This window comes from Selaginella moellendorffii, unplaced genomic scaffold (genome assembly GCF_000143415.4).
Source record: "Selaginella moellendorffii unplaced genomic scaffold, v1.0 SELMOscaffold_2, whole genome shotgun sequence".
Taxonomy (NCBI): Eukaryota; Viridiplantae; Streptophyta; class Lycopodiopsida; order Selaginellales; family Selaginellaceae; genus Selaginella; species Selaginella moellendorffii.
The window spans coordinates 3893231-3916392 of record NW_003314263.1 but is presented as its reverse complement, the minus strand read 5'-3'; the positions used below and the strand labels follow the sequence as shown (position 1 = coordinate 3916392).

Below are 23162 nucleotides of genomic sequence, written 5' to 3'. Positions count from 1 at the left end.
ATGTAGCTCAATCTTGAAAGACATAGTTGAGGCTCTAGTTGGAATAGGTGGAGAGGCAAGAGCTCAAGTAGGGAAGCAATATCCTTGGAAGCTTTCCAAACAAGATTTAATTGATAAATAGGTTTGCCTAGGTGGAGGTGCCCTAAAACACAACTAAAAGGCAAAGCTAGAGGTGTCTAATTAGGGCTGAAGTGTTGGGAGTTCAAAGATGGCTTTCAGCTAGAGATGGCTAAGAATCCATAAGCATTGGTGGAGATTGTGATGAATAGGGAGATGAAAACTATTAAGTGCTTAGGATCATATTATGATAGCTTGGGCCTTTTGGAGCTTCTTTGTTTGGCTAAGTAGTCGTGGTGATGGTGGGAGACACTAGTAGTAACAATAGCAATTGAAAAAGGGGCAATTGTTTAATGAGAGAGTCCTTAGTGGTTATTTTATCCCTATTTATCCTCCAGAGTTTCAAAGATTCATGGTGACAATATATCTAAATCTTATCCCATGATCACATACGCTATAAGTTAAAATAAATTTCACTTTTCTATATTGGTTTTGTTATAGCTATATAATAGTCCATAGTTTATGGTTGGTGCATTTGTAAAATGAAATAGCATGTGTTATCAAGTCTTTTTCACTTTATAATGGTTTGGGTTTTTCAACACTTTCTTATTGGATTAATCATTAACAAGCTTGGAAAAGTATAGTTTTCTGATTCTTTTTACAAAGTTCTGACTAGGGTTTGAGGAAAGCTATGGTAAGCAACGAAAAGATCGTGAACATGAGGGAGCTGGACTATACTCTATGAGACCATTATTAGGGTATTCTTCCTCCATCCAACTCTCTGTTGTTTTTGATTGATGGATAGGTGATCATAGGACAAACATAGGCAGAAAGATTCCATGAGCAAATACAAAAACAAAGTTCTCTTGATTGTCAATCTCCTATTTTTAATTGATTGCATTATTTCTCATATGATCCATGTGCTTCAAGCATGTCCAAGGAGTTCAACGAGCTCCATGTAAAATATGTGGACAAAGGTTCTTTTGATCTTTTGTTTCTTTCTCTGGGATCGTCCAAACTATAGCTTCAATTATAGTCGTCATTCACCAAGGCTAGAGATTTTGGCATTCCCATGCAACCAATTCGCTGTGCAAGAGCCACTCAGCTTAGAGTATCTTCAAGAGATAGTCTCATCTTGATTTGGGCCACACTTCCCACTCTTTGAAAGGGTACGAGGGATATCTCACTCAGAATTGGATCCAATTCGAATATTTTATCAAGAATTTTGATGATGCTTGGATGTAAATGGCCCAAACACTGCAGTTCTCTCAAGTACCTCAAGGACAAGAGTGATGGCGATCGAATTCACTAGACTTTCACAAAGTTTTTGATCAATCAAACAGGGAATGTAAGCTCTACTGTTTATTTGGACAGGGTGTCCATAGTATTCTTCTTAGAACTGATAATTTAAGATTCACAGATCTCATCTATCGGCATTGCTTTGGCAAAAGCTTTATATCTTATGGTTTAACACCTCACTTTATGTCTTAGATTTTCTCTCTTTTAGCAGTTTTGTTACACTAAATGCTTTGTGATCACAAGAGAGCATGCAAGAAGAACTCATAAGCTGCCTTTGATGTGTTCCGAGAGGTGATAACTCTGAACTCAATGTCCATGTTGAGTAGAAGAAAGCTGCTTAGGTCCTCAGTAAGCTTCCACCACCTCTCTTCATTTTCTCCTTGCCACTTTTCAGTGTCATTAAGAAAAATTTCATGTGTACCTTGAAGTAGCTTCTTGCTAGAGACATGGGAAGTTTCAAGAGGCTATAAAGCACCATAGCATGGTGCTCACATTGCCCATCTCTCCAGCCAGCACAGTGGATACAATGAGGCTCTAGGGGTGAACTTATATGAACTGCTGAAAGCTTCAGGTATATTAACATTGAGCATAGAAGCATGCTCTATCAAAAGCGAGCTTGGTGAGCATCAAGGGCAAGCAGTAAGTATGGTCCTTTCTAGTTGCATTGGAGTGTTGGGGCTGGCAAGCACTCCTGTTGAAGTTAGACATTCCATATCTTGACCATGGATGGCTGCAACAGTATATTAGCATCATTTCTAGAAATCATTTGTTAGATGCAACTCAAGTAATGTTTTTCCTTTTCTTACCTTTTGAAAGGAGGATTGAGGAAAGAATGAGATTTCTGATGCAGTTGTGGTCACTAGTGTTCATGTCATCTTAAGTCAAGTAGGCAATCTTGCTAAGACAAGACTTTCTATAAATCTAGAGAATTTAGTATTTCTATAAGGAGGATTAAAACTTAACACTGATTAGCTACCTCAAGATGTTCTGAGGGCAATATGAAAGTTTGACATACACACCAAAATCTAGGAAAGTATAGAACATTGAAAGTAGAACATCACTAGTTGACACCCATTAAAACTTGATAGGAAATCTAGAAGAAAAAGCACTTACTTAAATTAATATTAAAATGCTTACTCTCAAAATATTGTGTAATATATAAAATTAAAAGATAAATATGTATTTTAGGGTTTAGTGGAAGAAATGCTGGGCGCGATGGAGGAAGCGCCGCCTCTCCTCCTCGACTGTGGCTACATGGACGTCCGCGAGCTACAGCGGATCGAGAGGTCTCTTCAGCGATCTCTGGCGGCGGCGACGCTGGAGCGCGCGTCGGGGGAGATTTTCGGTCGCCGACCATCGTCGCTGGTGGCACTAGCGGCGGAGGTAAAGAAGGAGATGCTAGACTTCCTAGACCAGAGCAGCGATTCTTTCCGGGAATTCGCTCCTCCCTCGGCCGCGGTGGACGATTTGCTGGGCGAATTCGTGCGATCCAAGAAGAATTTACTGCGGAGGATGTCCACCAAGATTGGTCTGGCCGACCAGACGAGCAGGGAAGGCAAGCTCGATGAAATTCTAGGTGATCTCCAGCGGGGCGGCGGCGCGTGGGATCTTGGGCAGTGCGAGAGCTTCGCGAGATCGCTGCTGGCCAGGGTGGATCACCATCGCCAGTCCAGCCACTGCCGCGAGAGGGTGGATTCTCTGGAAGCTCTAGCAGCCCACAAGAAGGATTGCCGGTTTCGTCCGCTGGCCTGCGAGAACGATGGGTGTGGAGAGATCTTCTCGGCGATGGATGCCGCCAGCCACGATCGAGAGTGCCCGTTCAAGGTGTTGGATTGCGAGCAAGGGTGTGGAGATGGAGTGGCGAGGATGGAGATGGAGCGGCACTGCTCCACCGTTTGCTCCATGAAGATGGTGAGCTGCCCCTTTTCCAGCGCTGGATGCTCGCATGTTCTTCCGCAAGGAGCTCTCGAGCAGCACCACAGCAGCATGCAAACCACGCATCTCCTCTTCGTGCTGGAATCGCTGGAGAGGCACCGGCTTGGATCGGACAGTCTAGTGCAGCGTCTCTCCATCCTTGAAAAGGTACTCTACTTTGTTCATGCTTTTTTTCTTAGATGGTTGTCATGCTTGATCTTTGGTTTCGGCTCTCTTCACTTATTTTTCGTCGTTTTTCTTCTTAGATCTTGCTTGCATGATCTTTTCTCTCTTTAGTTTCGTGATCGAGATGGTTTCTACTTCTTCTTTTGTTTTCGTGTTTTGCTTCTTCCGGTGACGAGGTCATAGCTTTTGCTTTATTTTTCTAGTTTCTACATGTTTCTTTTCTTGCTCGCGAGCGAGCTTGCTTGCTGGACAATGCTTTCTTTGTTTATGTGTTTATGTATGCTGCAGTTTCTTTTACGGAGACTGACGGATCTTCTACTTTTGTCCACTGTAACAGTCCATGTCTTTGACGGAAAGGATCAGCGCTGCGGATGTGAAGTCACTGGCAATTACCGTCAAAGAGCAAGATGCCAAGATCAAAAAGCTTGAGGCAGAATTGAAGAAACTGGGCAAAGACTCCACGAAATCAGCAACAGACCTTTCGACTAAGGTGGGACGAATCGAAAAGAGCCTACAAACTTCTTAGACGACTCACAAGCGAACAGGTATACTTACAATCTCTTCCTTCCTTTGCCTGACCTCTTTCTTGATTCCGGTTTTTCTTTTTCGTTTTCAGGAAACTCTGTAGCTGCTATCCCGTTAAGTAAAACATCCGTTAGAACACCTCCTCCATCGCATCTCAAATGTTCATCATCTTGAGGTTCTATTCTTTTGGGTTTGTCCAGAGTTTTCGATGCTCCATTGATCATTTCTCTGAAAGTGGTAGCTGTGTCGCAGTGAGACAATTTGAAACATAGGTGTAATGGCTTAAACTTGACATACACAGTTACTCAGAAGTTAGCAAAGCTTGAATGAGAAACAGCTCAAGAACATGATCAAATCCAGGATCAAGCGAAAAAGGTAATAATATTTCATTTCAAAATAAAAGAGCTTAAAGAACACGATCAAACTCAGGATCAAGCAACGAAAAACTTTCACTTAGCTGATTCCATGCGGGAACAGACGTTCAAACCGGATGCGGCGGAGCAGATGTTCAAACCGGGGATCAACTTCAATCGCAAGAACCGAGCGCCCGGAATTCCATGCTGCTCGAACCATGGATCCGCAACCCGCAGTAGCATCAACCACTGCTCCATCCGGCGGGCAAAAGAGCTCTAACATTACTTGCATCGCAAACGGTGACCGGTAACGATATCCAGGATACAGCTCGGCCTTGAACTCATCAACCACATTTGGTATAACGTCCGTGCCGCTGTCATATCCAGGCAAAACTCTGGCAGCGCGATCGCAATCTCGTTTTCCCGTTCGCCCAGCTCGGCAAAACGCGAAGTAAGTCCAGGCAAATACCTGCATTTTCAAGTGTGAAATCCATGAACTTATCAACTTTCTTTGTTGCTCTGTACCTTCAGCTTGTGACCATCACCTTGTAAAGTCTCGATGCCGATGTTGTTCACGAGGCAGCCAGTCGCAAACTCCGCAAATCGAAACGATTTCGCCACAGTTGCAAGCTCTCCTGCCCAGGTCGAAGATGGTGGAAGAATGAAAAGAACCGTGCCGGAGTCTTTGAGCAGCTCGTTTGCCACCTCCATGGCCTTGGAGATATGCTCGCTGGTGAGAACGTTCCATGGAGAGATTCTTCCATCGATCCAAGGGAGGCCGTCGGGCATGTCGAAGAACACGAAGTCCACCAGATTGCAATGGAGGCCATCGAAGAGCATGAAGTAGTTCGCCAGAATGGGATCGTTTCCTCCTCTCAAATCTCCGATCCAGCGTCTAAATGCTCGAGTCTCGAAGGAATGAGCTTCCAAGAGCTTCATGTAATCTCCTATCAAGACGGTAAATTTTGCGAGTGGGTTTTCACGAGAACTTGGATGAACCTGGCACTCCAAGAATGAAAAACAAAGAGAGGACATAAACGAAGAACTAACCATCCTGTGTGAAGTTCTAGAGAAGTGTATGAAAGCTTGGGTTCTCTTGTTTACCTCCAATCCTACTTATCAAGGGAATTAGAAAATAAGAAAATCTGTGTAAGTTACGTACCTGTGCCAAGGTCACGAGATTTGGGACGACATTTTTTCTGTTTTCGAATTCTCGAAGATCCAGTCGAATCTAGAAACCATTCCAAAACTTTTTAATTTATCTCAAATGCCACCGATTACCTGGATGGAAACGTTGGTAGATTTCTGCCTCGAAATCTGTTTTTGGCCTCTTCGCAGGAAGCTCTAGATACCAGGGACACAAAACTTTCTCTCCTGGCAAGCCAAAGTCGAATCCCGACTCATACATCCCGGAGTTTTGCTGTGATCCCGCGAAGAGCTGCTCAAGCACTGCCTCGGAGTACGCTGGTGCATCACCCGAGTTCGTAAGATACCTGTGAGATATAGAAAGCGTGTTTGTGTCCTTCGAAGAAAAAACAGAAGAAACTTCTACCTGTAAACAGCTCGTTTCGCGAAGAAAGGTTGTCCAGGTTGATTCTTCGAAGAACTCGATGAATTTTCCGGTAACCATCCATCGCCCAAGAGCTCTAAAGACTCACGGACGTACTCCGCGAAACTTACTCCTGTGGCCGCCGAGTAAAGATAATGTTTCCACGAGGCCAGAAGCTCCTCTCCATGCTTGATTGTCTGATCGATGTAGACTTTGTGCCTCATGAAACTCTCGATTTTGCTCGAGAGAGAGCTCTCGTTTTGGATCATCAGCTCGTTGAGATGCTGGAGGCAAGAGGTTTGATCTTCGAGGCTAAGGTTGCTCTTTGCGATGTTATAGATGATCTCCTCTGGTGCCTTGGCATTCCCTACACAGCAACAAAAAAATTGTAAGAAAAGAAAAATATGAGAAGACTCACTTCCACGAGCACACATCTCGGCAATACAATCGAGCCAGTCTTGGTTGCGATTGACATCTGCGATGTTGAGGAGTTTCAACAGCTTGGTTCTCTTAGTACTTCGTACTCGGTGCTGGATTTTCAGTAACTCAAGCTTCTTCGTCTCGGCGTCCCTGTCAGAGTTTCTTCGAAGATAGAAATCTTGCTCCGCCTTGATCATCGGCTGTTGAATCACAAAAAGTAGAACACTTTAGTTTAGAGCTATGAACCCACATAAATTTTACTTACTCTTGCCCAAGCCGTGTGTATGAAATCGAAAGGCATGGTGTACCATGTCTCTTTACGACCACGTTGAAGCTTCCCGCGAACATCTTCCATCCATTCTCTTCCATACAAAGCGTGAACTTGGTCGATCGTCATCAGGCCCAGGAATCGCAAGTACTCGATCTCATGGACGAGCGTATGAGCTTGAAACGCAAACTGGCTCAATCTGGTGGATAGAAAGCTCAAGAGTTAGCAAAGTGGTGAGGAAAAAAGAGAGAAAAGAAGCTCAAGAACAATGAAAAGAAGAAGCAAACTACTTACTCGTTGAGTTTGTGGCAGGCACTCTTGAGCTTGAGCAGCTCTTTCTCGTCTCTGGCAGCGATCATCACCACCGGGACCTCGATATGCCGCTCGAGATCACCCGAGAAACGATCCTGGATACACTTCATCCACGCCAGCAACCGGTGGTTTCCATCCACCACGAAGAACATCTTTCCAACCAGATGCTTCGTCCCGGGGTGTTGATCCAAAGCTCGGTCGAAAGCCGCCGATTTCCTCCGCCAGATCTCGTCCCACGAGTCTCTGGCGGCGCTAGTCACCGCCTCCATCCTCGTCGCCCCGGGAGCAAACGGTGAGACGATGAAGCTGGAGCTTCCAGCGCTCGCGACGAAGCCCAGGTTGGCGAAGGCGGTGTAGAGCTCGGAGTTTACCTGGCTGGCGCGGCGGACGAGATGGGTTTGCGCTAGCCGGCACAAGGGAATCGCCGGGATGAGCTCTCTCTGCCCATTCCATGCCAGATCGCTGAGAACTTTGTCTAGTGTTCTCTCTCGCGCCTGGAATACGGTGTTCTTCACACGATCGCCGATCAGCGCATTGGAATAGGATCCGGGCAATGCTTCTTCATCTGGATCAAAAAAGAGATTTCGACCTAGAGACTCACGATCGCGATCGGCATTGGATGGATCTTCCCGTGGCCTCTTCTGTCAATAAGAAAGAGAGGAGAAGATAGATTTTAGCTCGATAAAACAGCGCGATCGAAACCACCATAGCTTTACCTTCGCCCACATTGCCAAACAGCATCCTCGCCTTGTCCGATTTTTAGGGCAATATTGGCGGGAACTTTTAAAAATGAAGGGCTATAGTTAATCAAATTTAATTAAACTAAACCACTAACATGGAAAATCTACGATTCTTTGTCGAATCGCTCCCGCATTTTCTCCGCGAAGAGCCGAGTTTTCTCCTCGAATTTCTTGCCCAAGCTCAGCATTTTCTCGCGCCTCGTCCCTTTCTTCCTCTTGCTCTCGCTGGAATCCTCGTCGATCGCTCCTTGGAAATCGCCACTGCCTTCCATCATCGCTCCTGCTACTTCCCTGGCGGCTCGATGATCCCGCTCGATCTTCCTGTCCAGCAATGGTTTCTCCAGCTCGGACGTGCCACCGCTACTTTCGCCAGTGATCAACCTTTCGTGCTCGTCCTTTACTTCCGGAGGAGAAGCTTCGTTCCTGTGATTGCTTCCTTCTCTCGGCTTCTCTGGCGGCTTTGTCTCGGCTAGATTTTGAGGAAACGGAGCAGCACTTTGCTGGACCCAGTTCCCGTCGTCCGAAACCATCCAGCGAATGTGGATATCTTCGCTGTTTGGATACACCATAGTTTCGTGCACGAGAATCTGCAAACGAGTGGCTCGATCACTCAGCTTGATGGTAATGGAAATAAAAGAAACAAAAAGAGGAACCTGGATTCGTTCGGCGATGTAAGTTATCAGTGGCCCTGTCGTGATCTTATGGTCCCCAACGGAAGGCTCGGGGAAGAGCTCTAGTGCCGGCATTGATGAGAAGGAGTACCAGATGCGGTCGGATGGCGATGCCTTTATTCGGAGCTGTAAGGTTCCCTTGATTGACACTACTCGCATCGACAAAGTGAGTGGAACCTGAGAAGAGCATACGAGATATCTAAGCCAAAGTTTTCCAGAAAATCCATCTCTCTGTACCTGGGAAACTTGATCAGCGACCGAAGACAAGAAAGCCTTCCATTGACTCCATCGCTTTCTTTTCGCGCTGCCTGGATCACCCAACATCAAAGCTTGCTCTTCTTAGCAAGGAGAAGAGGAAAACGATTTTCTTCTTACCTGAGCCCCCCTGATCTCCCGAACCTTCTCCAGCCACCTCCAAATCATCCTCCACGGTTTCCAAGCTTTTGTTTATAATGTCAGCGGTCGCTGCCGCTGCCGAGCTTGTGTCGTTTTTCGGTTCAACTCCAACTCGAGACTCTCTCATGTCCAGCCTCGTCTCGAGAGTGAGAACGGCACCACCGGTATACTCAATATCGGCTTCCACTCCAAAAGTGTCGTCCGAGAGGGGAAGAGCTCGGAGCCCGTGCACGACCGGGCAAGATTTGCCAATATCAACCCGAGAGCAAGTGATCGGGCTGATGTAGCTAGGAGTTGGAATTCTCGACAAGAGCGTCTGCAACACCAGTGGTCAAAAACATCTCCTTCCGTGACAGAAAAGTGTTATCGTATAAGAGGTGAACCTGGATCCGAGTATGAAAAACGGAGATGAAGTCCGAGCTGTGGTACAAGTCGAAGAAGAGCCGCGAGAGCATGAGATTCAGCGCAGCAACACTGCTGTCGGGGAGATGTTTCGCAGGGAGCACGTCGAACTCGGCACTTCCAAACTCCGTAGCGTCTGCCAGATTTCTGAACGACGAGCCTTCCATCGTACTATCTGAATGGTTCGCGTCCGACTCTCCCTTTGCTTGGTCGATTTCCTGGTAGCTGTTGCTAGTATGAAGAAAAGGCTCCTCGGGCTTCAAATCTTCGGTCTGGACGGTCACGGCTTTGGTCCTTGCACCGTCGACTTTTTTCTTCTTTAGCAGTCGTTTCCACGACATGGATTTCTTCGTCGCGGGAGCACTCCCTCTGAAGTTCTTGCTGCTGCTAGAGCCGGCCTTGAAAACCTCTGGATAGTTTTTTTTGAGGCCAGTCACGTATTCCGCAAACTCATGCTTGAGCTTAGAGTACCAGTCGTCTGGCCCGTAGTCTTTCCTTGCAGCTGCACGAAGCGCCTCACACCATGTTTCTTTCTCCCATCCCGTTTTGAAGTAGAGCAAGCATACCGTGGTTCCCAGGAGAGTTCGACTGGAGTGCTCCACTTTGATAGGATATTTCTTGGCCCTGCAAGAATTGGAAGAGAAAAAGAGTGAAAATTCTGGATAGAAAACGCTAGAGCAAGCATGGACCAAAGAGCACAAAGAGAAAAACAATATAGAATGCCCAGACCTCAGAAGTCTACGAAGATGGAAATAAAAAACACGTACCACTTCCTCGTTTCTGCTGCTGTGCTTGACACGGCCAGGACACTGCATCCTTGCAACTGGATGGAAGAAACCGCACCATCGCTGCCGGTGAGAATCAAGGTCCGATCTTGCAACTTGGCAAACTTGAGTGAAACGGAGATCTCGTTTTTCTGCTCGGTTGCCTTCTTTTGCTTTCGATCTTTGGGTAGCAACTTGGAGCTGTTCGCATTCTCTACTTGAAAAGGAGACACAGAAGCCACCCAAATTTCTCCCTGGAACAAGAAAAAAAAACCCCATCGTTTCGTTCTGATTTTTATTTCGAGCGAAAGGAAACTCCTCACTCACCTCGATGGAGATTTTCGATGGAGAATTTGGATCGGCTTCCATGGAGAAGGACGGTAGAATCGCCGCTGCCGCTTTGTGGCGATGGCGGGGCTTGTGGACGAACAAGTACCACAGAACCGCAATCTCCACAACCCCTAGAGCCAGAGCTCCCAGCAAGAAACTGGCAATGTAGCCGATCACCATCGCTTGGCGCTGCGATGGACCAGACCTAGAAGAGGAACAAGAAGACGAACCGCGGAGACTTTCTCGCCGTTGCCCTAGCGATGGCGATACCTGCTTACCGGCGCCATCGCGCACAGCTCCTCGTGGCGGGGTGGCATTGCGGCGTGGGCGATGGATGGATTGCTGCCATCGCTGGGCCGCCGCTTCCCCGATGGATCGATGATTCAGCGCCCAAACACGAGAAATGTATGCCTCGCTTAGAGGCGAGAATTGGCATCTCTGTCCAATGACACTTTTTATAAGTTACCAGATGCGAATATTTACTCGTTGCAAGCCCAGTTAAAATTAAAATATGTTTATAATTAATAAACCCGTGATTAATATAAAGACAATGAGAGCCGTTGGATGTGCTAGCTTATTAACATAATTTATAGATTTGTTTTTGTAAGAAGTCAGTATGTCCGAGTGGTTAAGGAGACAGACTTGAAATCTGTTGGGTTACACCCTCGCAGGTTCGAATCCTGCTGCTGACGCAAATTTTATATAATATTTAGATTTTAATAAACTTAGTACCTTCTATGTGAAGATCCCGGAGGAAGATCACATTCATACTTGTTTTGCTACAAAAAATACACATATCTTGGCCGCGCTTTCGATCAGCGAGCTTCTGATGAACTTTGATCCAAGTTCTAAGAAATCCAACTCGCTAGCACGCCCGGATCATCGCCAAGTTGATGTTGTTAGCCAGTTTGGCCACCTTGTGGGTTGTGGCGGCCTTGAATCGATCAACCCTAGCCACCTTGAGACTCTCCTCCACGGAATAGTGTCTCTCCCTGTGCTGCCTGGGAACATAGAAGGTGGGCAGCGCTCTAGGGCAGCTCTTCCTCGTCACCTCCGCCATCTCCACGTCCGCGTCATCGATCTCCATTCCCTCGCACGCCATCGTCACTTCCATCGCACAATCCATTAGAAACCTAGGTTAGCCTTTCAATCTCTCGAGCTTTAACATATAGAAACGGATTATTGTATCTTACGCTACATTTTAGGTAGCGTATCACATAAAATGTAGAATGTATATTCGTATAGGATAACATTTTACGGGAATGTCGGGCCAAGAGTGGGACAAGAACAAAGTACATCGAAAGCTATGGTTTTGCTCGTGCTGGTGTTCTTGAGATCATTCTTTCACCATGATGTCACCAGCAAGAATCTTCATCGTGTCGAATGCTCGGGTTTGATGGAGAGCACCAACCAGCGATCCATTCCATTACGAGGAGCTGCGTGTTCTTCGCTTGGAAGCCGAGCAATCACCCCGGCAGCCATGCGTGTTGGGTCTGGGTTGCGCCACTCCCGGCACACTCCTATGATGTTTCGCCTCGTACAGCCACGAGGATCCTCGATAAAAAGCTCCAGCTCCTAAAGTTTCTCGCGGAAGTTTCAGTGGCAAACATGTTGAGAGCGCTGGCGATCTTGGTCGCCATCTCTGCTGCGTTGCGAGGTACGTAACCTGTGTAGAGATCTTGTCACCTCACTTGAGTTTTAGGATCAGCGGATGCTGCGAGAGAAAGAAACCAGCTCCAAGTGAGTGATAGAAATTGACGAGGAAGCTAACATACTTACCATTGAGCAGAGCTTAACGAGGATCGGTGGAGCGCAATCTGGAAAACAACACTTGCAAGCGCGGTCTAGAAACCGAGAAAAACTTCTTAGCGTCGAGAAGAGGCTACTACCAAAGACTGCTGCATCGCTATCTGGAAGAAACCATATCCGAGTAAGTTTCAGAGCGAGATAAACAAAACGAAACTTCTCCTTGCCTTTTGTGATCAGAACTTGTCAGCTAGGAGGACGCTGGAGCTTCTAGAACTGGCGCCTCCAGCAGTTCCATCCGAATCCAAAAGGCTCGTTCCAACGGGTCCCGATCCTCTACACCACAGCACGAGAACTGAGACGCTGCATCCAAGGCAACCTCTAGCATGAAACAGCTCGGAAGAAAATATTCTCTGGCTATGGCATTAGCTGAAGTGTTCGAAAGCAAAAGAAAAAAAAACTTCCATCTCACGCTGATTGCGTCTCCTCTCACGCCCTCACAGCGTACTTTCTCATCGGGAAGTAAGCCTCCTTCTTCTTTTGCTTCTCCGTCTTGAGGGAAAGCTGCGAAGAAACACAAGCGAGAAAGTTTTAGAGCTTCCACCACCTCTAGATTCTAAATTGTTTACCTGATGCTTTGTCAAGCGTCGCCTGATCGCTCGGGTCTTCTTTGGACGAAGATCCAGAGGCATGTACTTCTTGTTCTTGTACGCCTCTCTCAGCTTGGCCTTCTGGGTCTGGGAGATTACTGTGAGAACTCGCGCGATCGAGAGCCTCACAACCTTGCTGGAAACACCGAAATTATAATCCGCTGGAAAGAATCGCGACAAAACACTCGAAAGACTCACATTTTGGAGAGCTTATTAGGGGCGCCTCCAGTGACTTTGGCCACGCGCAGCAAAGCGAGCTCGGATTTGAGATCCTTGAGCTGGACGAGCAAATCCTGCTTCGATTTCGTGCGCAGCTCGTGCACCTTGATCTTCACTGCACGAGAGACAAGGAAATCGATCGAACCAGTGCGAGAACGAGCGATCGAAGAACATACCCATCTTGCGCCAATGCTCTCAAGAACCCTAAAAAACACAAACCCCTAGCGAATATGCCGAATCTTTTTGAATGAAGGGTGAAAAGGCCGCACTGACGTGGCTCAATCCCGGCGCTCAGATGTATGCCATTTCCATCCATGGGTTTCTTTTTTTAATGGCGGAGTTAAGTAAAAGCCCTAGAGGTGAGGGAAGAGTTTGAAGAAAGCGCCATCGCCAGGGCCTTTGATTTTTTGATGATGCTCCTCTTGCGTATCCCTAGGCGCCACGATGATTCCGATGATCGTCTAGAAATCCTTGGATGAATCAAAGATTTCTTGAATCTTTCGAGCAGCACAGGGGTTATTCGGCGATCGATCGATCGCTTTTTTCTGGAATCTCGAAAGATCGAGCGTGATTCTAGCTTGCGGAGCATTAATGGCGAGAATATCGATCGGGAGGGGGAATGCGGCAGCGGCGGAATTTCCATCCGCCTTTTCCTTCGATCAAGACGACGATATGGCAGATCCAAGCTCCTTGTTCGATTTCGATCTGGCTCTCCCTCTCGGCGGGCAGGATTTCCACCACCGGGCATCGTCAGCGGGCCACCGGCCATCGAAATCCTCCTCCGATTCCAAGGATTTCGATTTCAAGCTGTGCATGTCGACTCCGGATCTCCTCCAAGATCCGGCCTCTTCCTCTTCCTTGCGGAGCACTCTCATCTCCCCGGCCGACGAATTGTTCTACAAGGGCAAGCTCCTCCCTCTCTATATGTCAGAGCGCCTCCATCTCTCCAAGAATGTAGGCGCGGATTTGGAGAAATCCAAGCCGCCGAGCAGCAGCGATCACTCCTCAATCGCGGTCTCCTGCTACCTCCACCGCGCCGGCGTCGACATCAACATGGTCCTGGAGGAGCCGAGTGACGAGAGCAGCAGGGAGAGCTCCAGGAATTCTCGCGAGAAGGACTCCTCCTCGTCCGGCGGCGAGGAGGATTCGTCATCGTCATCGTCCGGGCAAGCGGCAGTAGCGAAGAACTCCAACACGGGCGGCGGCGAGAGTGTAAGTGGTCGTTTTAGATGGAGCCTTCTTTCGCTTGGTGGCGGTGGCGGTGGCGGCCAGAGAAGGAGCTCCAAAGTCACGGCCGGGGGAAAGAATTCCTCCTCCTTTTCCACTGGCTGCGATCAGCAAGGTGGTGGTGGTGGTGGTAGCAGCGTTTGCAAGTCGTGTGGGCAGAGGCAGGGAAAGTCCATGACCGAGGCCCGGGACTTTTCTACGTGGGAGAGAAAAAGGTTTGACACATTCTCGAGCTCGCCCCATGCCGGTCTTCACGAAACCAGGAGCCGGGACAAGTTTTTTATGCCGCGCCACAGCACTGGAGCGATCTCCTCGGGTGGGTTTGACGCGCCCACCAACAAACCAGCGGCGGCGTATCAAAGTCTTTTGAGGGCTAAAGAATTCTGGCGAAAGTACTTGAAGCCTTTCATCTCCAGGACGTCGCAGCATCACAGGTCGTATATTAGGCCGCCAGAAGTTCCACTTCCAGTTGATGGTCTTGGCGGCGGCGGAGGATCCCCCTCTTTGTCCGACAAATCTTCCACTTCTTCATTGTTTTTCTCATCCGGGGGTTTCAAGGGGACCAGGCAAAGGCCCAGCAGATCGACCACTGTCACTCCGATAGCTTCACCGACACACAGTGGCGTGCTCCTCGCGGTCCCGGCTCCAGTCGCGAATGATCACGATGTGCAAGGGGCGATCGCTTACTGCAAGCAATCCCGAGCGAGCTGAGGAAAAGGTAGAAAAGGTTCGTCATTTGTTTTCCAGGCAGGAATTGGGATCTCCTACATCTGATGGTGGTGGGGTTTTTTTCTAGATAGAAAGGCATCGCTGGAGGAAGAAAGAGTGGTGCCATCTATAGGTGGAAACTCTATGTTTTAGGAGGGGACCATGGCATGGCTTCTTTACCTGTGAGTAAGAAGCCTATAGCATTTTTTCTTTGTTCTTGTTGGTTTGCTGTAAGTACCAAAAAGAGTGTTGAAAATGTATTGTCTTTCTCTCTTTTTATCTTTCTTTCTTTTTTCTCTTTGTTTTTTTTATTGAGTACTGGTTGGTCTTGTCTCTTGTTGTGGCTCGCTTCTCGTTTCTTTTTTCTTCTTCTATGGTGGTGGACTGACGTACGTGAGTGTTCCTTGGCAATCCAGCATGATGCAAGCGTTCCATGTGGAAGTTGCTCGCTCAAAGTGAACCAAGGAAGACCCCACTGTACGAGAAATCGAAGCTCGCTCTAGCCACAGAGAAAGAAAAGATGAGGAAGGAAAAAAGGGAGGAAGTATTGCTAAGGACCACGGACAAGTAAGATGAGAAGCTTTTTTGTTTCCTAGACGCACACTTATGTGCTCGTGCTCTCATCTCATCGCTCGCTCACTCTCTGGCTTCGTTTGGTTTTGTTTTCAGGTTCCAAAGACTCTCTTTTTTTATCTTTCTCTGTTTTCATTTTGTTCCTTTTTCTCCCTTGATTGATCAATGCCTGCAGCTGCAGGTCTGTTTCCTCCAACCAACGAATTGTCCTGTGAGATTTGCAGTCGAGCCATCACCACATTATTTAGCTGCAGCAGCTTTTGTTGCTGTCCCGCGGCGGAGATCCTTTTTAATCTTTGAGGGGTAAGTTTCTCTAAGTTGGTGCTGTGTTTTGACATAAATATTCATCCTTTGTATGTGATAGACGTCGTCACTTATCATATGCTGTACGCAACAGCGAGAGCACACTTGAGAGCACACCGGTGTTTAAAACGTAAGCCATCGCCTTCTCTACAGGAATGTTGGTTGAAAAACTAATAAAAGTTCCATGACTGCGTATAGTAAGTGTGCAGCCAGACCGCTGTGATGGAGGAGTCGTCGGCCTCCCCGGCATTGACACTACAGAAGACAACGAAATATGCATTTCATGTGTAAGTATTCGAAGCTTTTGATGCTCTTCGTGTCTCAGAAAGCTTGGATTGGATGATGCCTTTGGAGACGATTATGTGTTTGTTTGTGCATGCAGGCAGGGAAAGAGATGTGCCAAGAAAGAGATATGCTCGGAATTGACAAATTAACAGCTCCAAGCAGATTGTTGGGCTTGTAACTTCAGTGCTGCTGCGTGTCGAGGTACACAGCCTTGTCCTTTAGCTTTGCATTATTCAAACGCTGCCGCTTGAATAGCTTTTTATCGGCCCAGCACAGCGACAAGATGACATGGGAGGGACGAGATTAAGAGCGACCAACGTTCTCCTAAGCGGCCGAGAAAGAAGGATTTTCAAAGGTACTACGTGTATAGCCAACTTAAAAGTTTTTCCTGTGCTTGTTTTTTTCCGCGGTTTTTTAAAAGTGGAACCGGATTGCTATGACACGCTTGAATTTCTTCCACAGGTTCTCTTCTGGAAAGCATGGAAATATCCCAGGCGGCGGACACGATTGGTGGTGGCAGTACCTCGCTCGATCACGGACTTGTCTCATCGTCCCAACGCAAAAGCTGCCTCACACTCTCTCCCGTGAAAGGAAGGAGACGTAAGGGCGGAGCGCTTGAATTTACGTGCCATTTGCGAGCCAGGCAAGCATCCAAAACGTCGGAAACGACAGGGGGAGCATGGAAGTCACTGCAGCGTGGCCGTCGTGCCCGTGGAATCGCGATCTTCGTCCGGCTCAAACAGAATCAATCTCTCGAATCTCGTCGACGCTGCTGCTGCTCCCTCCGATCGATTCGATGGTAAGCAGCGAAAAAAGAATTTTTGTTTTTTTTTCTTCTTCTTCACCACACTCCTGGTGAGCTTTTCTGATTTCTTATTCTTATGATCTCTCTCGTGTCTCGTGGAAGGTTTTTACTAAAGCGTGCCTTTTGATGTTTGTTTGCTTCCCAGGAAAAGCCGAGAAGACGAAGAAGAAACAGCACAAGCTCCGCGCGCTCGATATTTTCATGCATCGCTCGTCGTGTTGCCGATCGTCTTCTCGGAAAGATTTGCCAGCAATAACTGAAAAATCTCGGCGTAAATGCGATGTGTCCCTGGATTCCGCGGCACTGGCACTGAAAACTCTGGAGCAAGGCACTGTGGCCACTGGTGGAGCTGCTGGCAGTGTTTGAGTTTTCTGGTCTGGGATGGATGGATGGATTGGAGGAGGAGGAGAAAAAAAAGGCCGAGAGAAGTTTTTAAAGGGGGGCGAGCAGGCAAGAACAGCAGGAATAGAAAAACAAGGGAATGTACGTACGCGGCGCTGCAGAGAACACAATTCCATGAACGCACGGAGGTGATTTTGATTGACGAGTTGATTGTAGCGAAAAAGAAAGAAAAAAAAAATCCGGGGCCACGCTCGCGAGTTTTTTAAAGTTTTGAGCAATAGCTTACGCTGATGATCGAAGCTAAAGTTTGCTTTGTGAGAAAAAGAGTTTTTTTTTTTTTTATATAATTTCTTTCGTTGTCAGTCACGCGGCTGCTGCTGCTACTGCTACTACTGCTGCTGCTGCTGAGGATAGATTCAAACAGAGTGACCCTTTTTCACGACTTTCAAGCGTGTTCTTGGCGGCGTTGAGATGAGCGTGTGATTGATTGATTGATCGTAACGGAAAATTGAGGCACACGCACTGCTGCTTGCTGCTGGCGCTGGCCAAGAAATCATGCGGCCATGTTTCCATGAGAATTGCATTGTGAAAATGAGGATATTATGCTATAGACATCTTTACAATTCTTAAGTTAGGGTTCTACCACCATGAACAAGCTAGAGTGAGAGCTTGTAATGTTGCACATAACAGAATCTACTCTAAGGACAGGGATTACATGGATCTGTACAAGAAAGGCCCCTTTCACTGTGCATCTAGAGTGGTTACGATAAGTTAGTGGATGGTGACAATACGAGGCGCTACGGGTTACAGTATGACCCTCGCGGAGGCGTGGTAAGCATCTGCGGTGACAACACCGGCGTGCACGCATCGATCAAGACCGTTTGCCACTGGACAAACAGGCTCTTGAGTCTCCCCAATGGCATGAAAAAGATGGTGGACAATGTCCTCTACACGAGGAAGGGCAGATCCATGGAGATTCCCATCGTCGTTGTGGAGGTGGCGTTCTACAATGAGTCTTAGGACAAGCTAAAGGAAAACGTCAGGGGAAGCTGGAGACGATTGGCTTGAGCGTCAGCTATGTGGTTCCAGGCGTGTGTTGGATATGGCGGAGAGCTCCGAGGGTATCCTCGGCTGGAAGAGCATGGGTGCTTTGTTGTTCCCACAGATACCATCTTCAAGGATGTGCCAGATCTGCCCACGAACATCCGGGATGTGTTTAAGTTCCCTCTTGGATGTTGTGGAGTTTGCAAGCTCTGCAGGCTTCACGCATAGCAAGAAGGAGGCGTTTTGGTAGATCACTTCAAGCAATGTTTGCTCCTTTCCAAGCTTATGCTTTTTAGTTTTAAGGCTTCTACGAAGATGAATCGTTCTTCTAGATTTTGCTCATTAGTGATTTAAACTATCTACAAATTATTATTTTAGACTGGCCTTGACAATAATGTTAACTTTTAGCAGTTAACTAGGAGCAATTCTTCTCCCGGATTCTGAGTCGAGCTCCCCTATTTAGAGGAAATCCCAGTGCCTGAAACTGTTAGCGCGAGCAAAGCCACTCGCATTTAAAAGTGTTTAGTGTGAAGCTATGATAGTCAGTGTCTTCCATGTAAAGTCCAATATTTTGGTAGCTACTAAGTTACTGCTGTTGTTTGATGATAAGGGAGTCAAGATGCAATATTTGTCCTTTAATACTTGGTTGTGACCAGCTTAGATTGGATATTGATAGAATGGTCAAAACATTTGTGATTGAGTATGATAGTAACACACAATTAGCTAAATGTAAAATAAGATAATTAAGGTTTATATATATATATATATATAAATAATATTTAATAAATCTTATATTACCTAAGATTTCTTAAAAAATATGTATTGAAAAATTAATAATTTTCATAGTTTAGAAATTTTATCTTATACTAACAAAATTTTACATAAGTTACACTCAATTTGGAAACTCATTAAACATCACTTCTATTAAAATTTTGATAAATATATTAATATCAATAATATTACTAAAATTATATTCTATATGTGACCTAAGATGATAGTAGTATAACACATCTTGATAAATTTAATGGGGCTAATGTTATTTTAAAATGTATTTAGTTTATTAATTTTATAAAATAGCTATTAAAATTATTTCATAATTTGATAAATTTAATGAGACTAATATTATTTTAAAATGTATTTAATTTATTAATTTTAACAATACTATTAAAATTTATTTAAATAATTTATTCACAAGTTAAATGCAATAAATATTAAATAATATGAAGTTTTAGTTATGAAGGAAAAATCACACTTTCAATAACATCTGTTTGCATCATTAGTGTTGTTTGGAATTAAACAAGTAATATTATATATTAAAATCAAGTAGCATTTACACTTATTTGGTGCACTAGCCAACTTAGAAGAATTAAAGATTCATAAAAGTCTTTCAATAAAATTTATTTCTCTTCGTAGTTAGTATTATATATAGCACAATATTCATTACTATATAATATTAATAATTATGTTATTTATGCAAATTTTTTTCTTTAACAATTAATATAAAATCATAAGTTAATAAAAATTAATAACAAATTTTATTATATAACATTTTAATTTACTGTTTGTAATTCTATGTATTACTATAACCTTTATCTCTTTCATGAAAAGGACTATATAGCTATACTATTTCAAGATCATTATTTCCCATTTTGCCTTTTCAACAAAAATATTTATGTAATTTTTAAGTTAAGACAAAATTTAATAAATCCTCCTTAGTTTTGCACTAAACTTTAATGCTCTTATTGATGTATTAGGGCTTAGGGTTTTAAGGTTAGCTGTGATGAAGCGCGAAAGAGAGTCTGTGCTATCTCTTCTACTGCGTACTCGACGAAGCCGAATCCATGTTTCCGACTGACACGGCGTTGAAGCAGCATCCTTCGTCCAGGTGCATGCCTGTAGCCGCAGGCACGTCTCTCGCCGAAGATGCTCAGATCCAACGACCAGGACGTCGGCAACAATGCAAAGAATGGACGCATTTGGAGCCCGAGAAGCTGACCGAGCGCCTGGCGGGCGACACAGACTGCTTCTACTTCACTGGATCTGCTGGTACGATGATGATCGCTATGATTTTGCTCGTGTGTTCTTTTTTAGCGCTGTGATCTCGCTTGTGTGCTTGTGACTTCTTCTTCAGCGCTGATCGCTATGATCTTGCTTGTGTGACTTCTTTTTCAGCGCTTGACAGGAGCAAGGAGTGGGCCGCGGCTGTGTTGCTGCCGTTCCAGTTCTCCGTTTTGGACGTGGCCGGCTTGCGGAGAGCTCTCTGGCATCCGCTGCCACTGCCGCTGCCTGTTGGCTCTGTAACGTACGCGCAGCACGCCGGTGCCATGGCCGCCAACTTTGTTCCTCACGGCTCGTACCCAGCGGAGAGCATCTCGTCTCTCACGACAGCTTTCATCGGATCAAACGACAAGCTGGACGCGTACAGCCTCCACGAGCCTTGCTGGAATCTGGCATTCTCCCACCTGTGGACAAGGCTACTCGAGCTTGCTGGATAACGATCGTCGAGTTCAATCGCGTCCGGTCGGACAGTAGCAGTGGCCGGGATATGATGCTGTGGATGCAAAACCGCCTGTGTGCCATGTTCGAAGAGAAGGAACCGAAGTTGCAGCAAGCGTGCTCCAAGTTGGAAGAGAAGCTCGTCAAGCTGGACCGGCAGTTCTATGGCCTGGTGCCGTGGATGATCGGCGTGGGACTGGCAGGCCAGCGGATGGAGGCGTGGGCCCAGCAGAAGTTCTTGTCGGGCCTCTGGAACTTGCAAAGATCGAGGACAAGTTGACGTGCTTGCGCGTCTCTGTAAATCTCCTCCGGGTTGCGGTCTCGCTTGAGAACGTCTTCTTCCCTCCGGACCGTTCGCGGCTCATGAAGCTTTGGCCTACGTTCTATGGATCCGAGGACCAGATCAAGAGAACGCTCCGCTTCGGGAACGCTGTGGTGATTAAAGAGATAGATCCCTGGTCGGAGCATGTCGCTGATGGCTTCACGACGCTGGAGTTTGTCAAGAGAGCGCACGGACTCCGGGCCGAAGGTCTAATCTCTGGCGTGTTGGCGTTCGAGGGGGACAAGTACAGAGTCACCATGAAGGAACTGCAGGATCAGCCGCGAACTTCTACCGAAGTGGAACTTCTCGATGCTGTTCACTGGATTCTTCGCGGCCTGGAGAAGTTGCATGAAGCGGGGCTTGTCCATCGGGATGTGAAGTGGAGGAACGTGATGAGAGACGCTCGCACTGGTGGCTGCGTTTTGATCGACTTGGAGACGGTGTGGGAGGCTGGTGAGAAGCCCGAGTGTGAGTTGCTAGAGCTGCTAGCTTGGGACAAGCACACGCTAGTGGACGGCAAATACACTGAGCGCTCGGATCTTTATCACGTCGGCAAGCTGATGAATGTTGTGGAAGATCTCTCCCCGGCAGCTAAAACATTCCGGTCCAAACTGCTGGGCTATGAGTTTGAGACGGCGAGGGCCGCTCTCGATGAACTGTTGCTATGCCAAAATGACTTTGCTGCTTAACGATATCTGAAAGTTCATGAAGCAATGTTATGAAGTGAGAAGAAAGAATAAAACACATCATAAAACATACCCCGCGCTTTATAAGCTTAAGCTGAATCTTCCCGTGGACGAGGACTGGAAAATCGCTGAAAAGCAAACGGGCGGTACGAGAAAGAAACACTCGCCGGCCGTGAATCGTCATCGCTCTGAGAAACCTGCGTCCGAACACCACTGTTAAACTCGATGCTGCCACTCTCATCCGGATCCAGCACCCAGCGGGACCTGTCTTTAACTTTGAACTTTAAGCTTCGATCTTTGTGTTGTCGACGACGACGCCGGTGAGAAGACGGAGAGGCATCTCGACTTGACATAGAATCGGAATCATCACCTTCGTTGTAAAAGCTCGGGTTCACGCCGTAACCATCCCCTCGCCTCCTGCTGCGTTCCACAAACCTTGGAGCTGGCGGCTGCCTCGGCCCGTAACTTCCCCCTCCTCCCCACTGATCATCATCCGGATAGTAGTAATCTCCTCGAGACCTCGGCCTTGGTCGTGAAGGTGGCGGCGGCCTTCTCGGTGGCATTGCAAAGTCCTCGTCGTCGTAGTCATAGTATCTGTCGTAAAATCCCGGACTGCCACTTCTCTCGCTGGTCATATCCGAGTAAGCTCCATCGTTGTAGAGAGGCGGAGGCGGCGGCGACCTGGGCCAGGAAGTGCTGCTCTCCTCGTCGGGCCAGCAAGTTTCCTCCATCTCGGATCTCGATGGCCCGCTCGCCTGATAAAACATCAAGAGCTGGTCAATGAGTTGCCTGAGAAGAACAAGTGATGCCAGGGAGAAAGAGTCGAGCGAGTCGACTTCGGAGAGCATGAGCTGGGCTGCTGCTAGATCCGAAAAGGCTGGAGGTCGAGGAGGAGGAGGAGGAGGAGGATCAAACTCTCGTCGCATTTGTCCTCGAGGAGGACTATGATACGGTGGAGGAGGAGGAGGAGATCTGGCCCTGGGAGGAGCTCCAAAGTTCGTGGAAGAAGGCGTAGGTGGTGGAGCTGCATAGCTGAAAGATGGTGGTGGTGGCGGCGGCGGAGGCGGCGGCGGTGGCCGTGGAGGTCCAAAAGACTGTCCAAAGCTCCCTGGAGGAGAACTCCATGGAGGATAATTGGAAGGAGGAGGAGGAGGAGGCGGCGGTGGTGGTCTAGCTGGAGATCTAAACGGTGGCGGCGGCGGCGGAGGAGGCGGAGGCCTTGGTTGGGGAGGAAAAAATCCTCCTCCTGGCACTGCTGGAGGCGGCCCAGGCGGTCTAGCTCTAGGAGCTCCAGGCAAGAATGGCGGCCTACCTGGTAGCGTCGGAGGCCTAAATCCTCCCATTTGCTGCTGCTGCATCGCGAATCAATCTACATTGCGCCGAGCGAGAAAATCATTGGAATAGCCCGGAAATGCTTAGGATCGAGAGCAAATCTCACCGGGAAGTCGTGCCGCGCGAAGAGCTGGGAAATCTCCAAGAGCCCTAGAATAAGAACCCTAGAAAATTTGGCGCCTCTCTCTCCTACGTGGCCGCTTTTAAAATATGATGACGGGCGGATGCCTTGTCATAT

At 47.1% G+C, this 23162-nt stretch overlaps 8 protein-coding genes and 1 non-coding gene across 9 annotated transcripts; 4 read left to right on the top strand and 5 right to left on the bottom strand.

Moving 5' to 3' along the window:
• Positions 1 to 2558: 2558 nt before the first annotated feature.
• Positions 2559 to 4265, top strand: LOC9661605 (TNF receptor-associated factor 6). Its single transcript, XM_024663348.1, has 3 exons — positions 2559 to 3438; positions 3794 to 4001; positions 4073 to 4265. The coding sequence occupies exons 1-2, from the start codon at positions 2560 to 2562 to the stop codon at positions 3980 to 3982; spliced, it is 1068 nt and encodes a 355-aa protein (XP_024519116.1). The 5' UTR covers position 2559; the 3' UTR covers positions 3983 to 4001; positions 4073 to 4265.
• Positions 4266 to 4352: 87 nt separating this feature from the next.
• LOC9661604 lies at positions 4353 to 6740 on the bottom strand. The gene is made up of 8 exons (XM_024663341.1): positions 6569 to 6740; positions 6302 to 6503; positions 5887 to 6250; positions 5616 to 5827; positions 5497 to 5565; positions 5385 to 5446; positions 4860 to 5333; positions 4353 to 4803 (listed from the first exon to the last, which is right to left on the bottom strand). The coding sequence occupies exons 1-8, from the start codon at positions 6698 to 6700 to the stop codon at positions 4435 to 4437; spliced, it is 1884 nt and encodes a 627-aa protein (XP_024519109.1). The 5' UTR covers positions 6701 to 6740; the 3' UTR covers positions 4353 to 4434.
• Positions 6741 to 6861: 121 nt separating this feature from the next.
• On the bottom strand, positions 6862 to 7623 carry LOC112341316. Its single transcript, XM_024661217.1, has 2 exons — positions 7600 to 7623; positions 6862 to 7524 (listed from the first exon to the last, which is right to left on the bottom strand). Exons 1-2 carry the CDS (start codon positions 7609 to 7611, stop codon positions 6862 to 6864), a joined length of 675 nt encoding a protein of 224 aa, XP_024516985.1. The 5' UTR covers positions 7612 to 7623.
• A 58-nt stretch (positions 7624 to 7681) lies between these two features.
• On the bottom strand, positions 7682 to 10702 carry LOC9661603 (testis-expressed protein 2). The gene is made up of 7 exons (XM_024663764.1): positions 10184 to 10702; positions 9860 to 10110; positions 9074 to 9716; positions 8670 to 9006; positions 8532 to 8602; positions 8277 to 8471; positions 7682 to 8210 (listed from the first exon to the last, which is right to left on the bottom strand). The coding sequence occupies exons 1-7, from the start codon at positions 10364 to 10366 to the stop codon at positions 7728 to 7730; spliced, it is 2163 nt and encodes a 720-aa protein (XP_024519532.1). The 5' UTR covers positions 10367 to 10702; the 3' UTR covers positions 7682 to 7727.
• Positions 10703 to 10796: 94 nt separating this feature from the next.
• Positions 10797 to 10878, top strand: TRNAS-UGA. Its single transcript has one exon. It is a non-coding gene; the product is annotated as a tRNA-Ser (tRNA).
• Positions 10879 to 11539: 661 nt separating this feature from the next.
• On the top strand, positions 11540 to 12392 carry LOC112341311 (the record flags this gene model as incomplete). The annotated part of the gene is made up of 4 exons (XM_024661208.1): positions 11540 to 11843; positions 11889 to 11926; positions 11976 to 12116; positions 12173 to 12392. Coding segments are annotated over 4 exons (633 nt in total), but the record flags the coding sequence as incomplete, so codon positions are not given.
• Positions 12332 to 13006, bottom strand: LOC9643320 (60S ribosomal protein L35). The gene is made up of 4 exons (XM_002962660.2): positions 12978 to 13006; positions 12781 to 12916; positions 12562 to 12718; positions 12332 to 12496 (listed from the first exon to the last, which is right to left on the bottom strand). The coding sequence occupies exons 1-4, from the start codon at positions 12979 to 12981 to the stop codon at positions 12422 to 12424; spliced, it is 372 nt and encodes a 123-aa protein (XP_002962706.2). The 5' UTR covers positions 12982 to 13006; the 3' UTR covers positions 12332 to 12421.
• Positions 13007 to 13153: 147 nt separating this feature from the next.
• On the top strand, positions 13154 to 16978 carry LOC9643319. Its single transcript, XM_024659293.1, has 10 exons — positions 13154 to 14755; positions 14825 to 14918; positions 15153 to 15303; positions 15406 to 15612; positions 15674 to 15742; positions 15811 to 15899; positions 15995 to 16098; positions 16153 to 16252; positions 16360 to 16696; positions 16848 to 16978. The coding sequence occupies exon 1, from the start codon at positions 13393 to 13395 to the stop codon at positions 14737 to 14739; it is 1347 nt and encodes a 448-aa protein (XP_024515061.1). The 5' UTR covers positions 13154 to 13392; the 3' UTR covers positions 14740 to 14755; positions 14825 to 14918; positions 15153 to 15303; positions 15406 to 15612; positions 15674 to 15742; positions 15811 to 15899; positions 15995 to 16098; positions 16153 to 16252; positions 16360 to 16696; positions 16848 to 16978.
• Positions 16979 to 21500: 4522 nt separating this feature from the next.
• On the bottom strand, positions 21501 to 23073 carry LOC9643318. The gene is made up of 4 exons (XM_024659347.1): positions 23031 to 23073; positions 22905 to 22961; positions 21666 to 22347; positions 21501 to 21601 (listed from the first exon to the last, which is right to left on the bottom strand). The coding sequence occupies exon 3, from the start codon at positions 22321 to 22323 to the stop codon at positions 21682 to 21684; it is 642 nt and encodes a 213-aa protein (XP_024515115.1). The 5' UTR covers positions 22324 to 22347; positions 22905 to 22961; positions 23031 to 23073; the 3' UTR covers positions 21501 to 21601; positions 21666 to 21681.
• Positions 23074 to 23162: the final 89 nt, after the last annotated feature.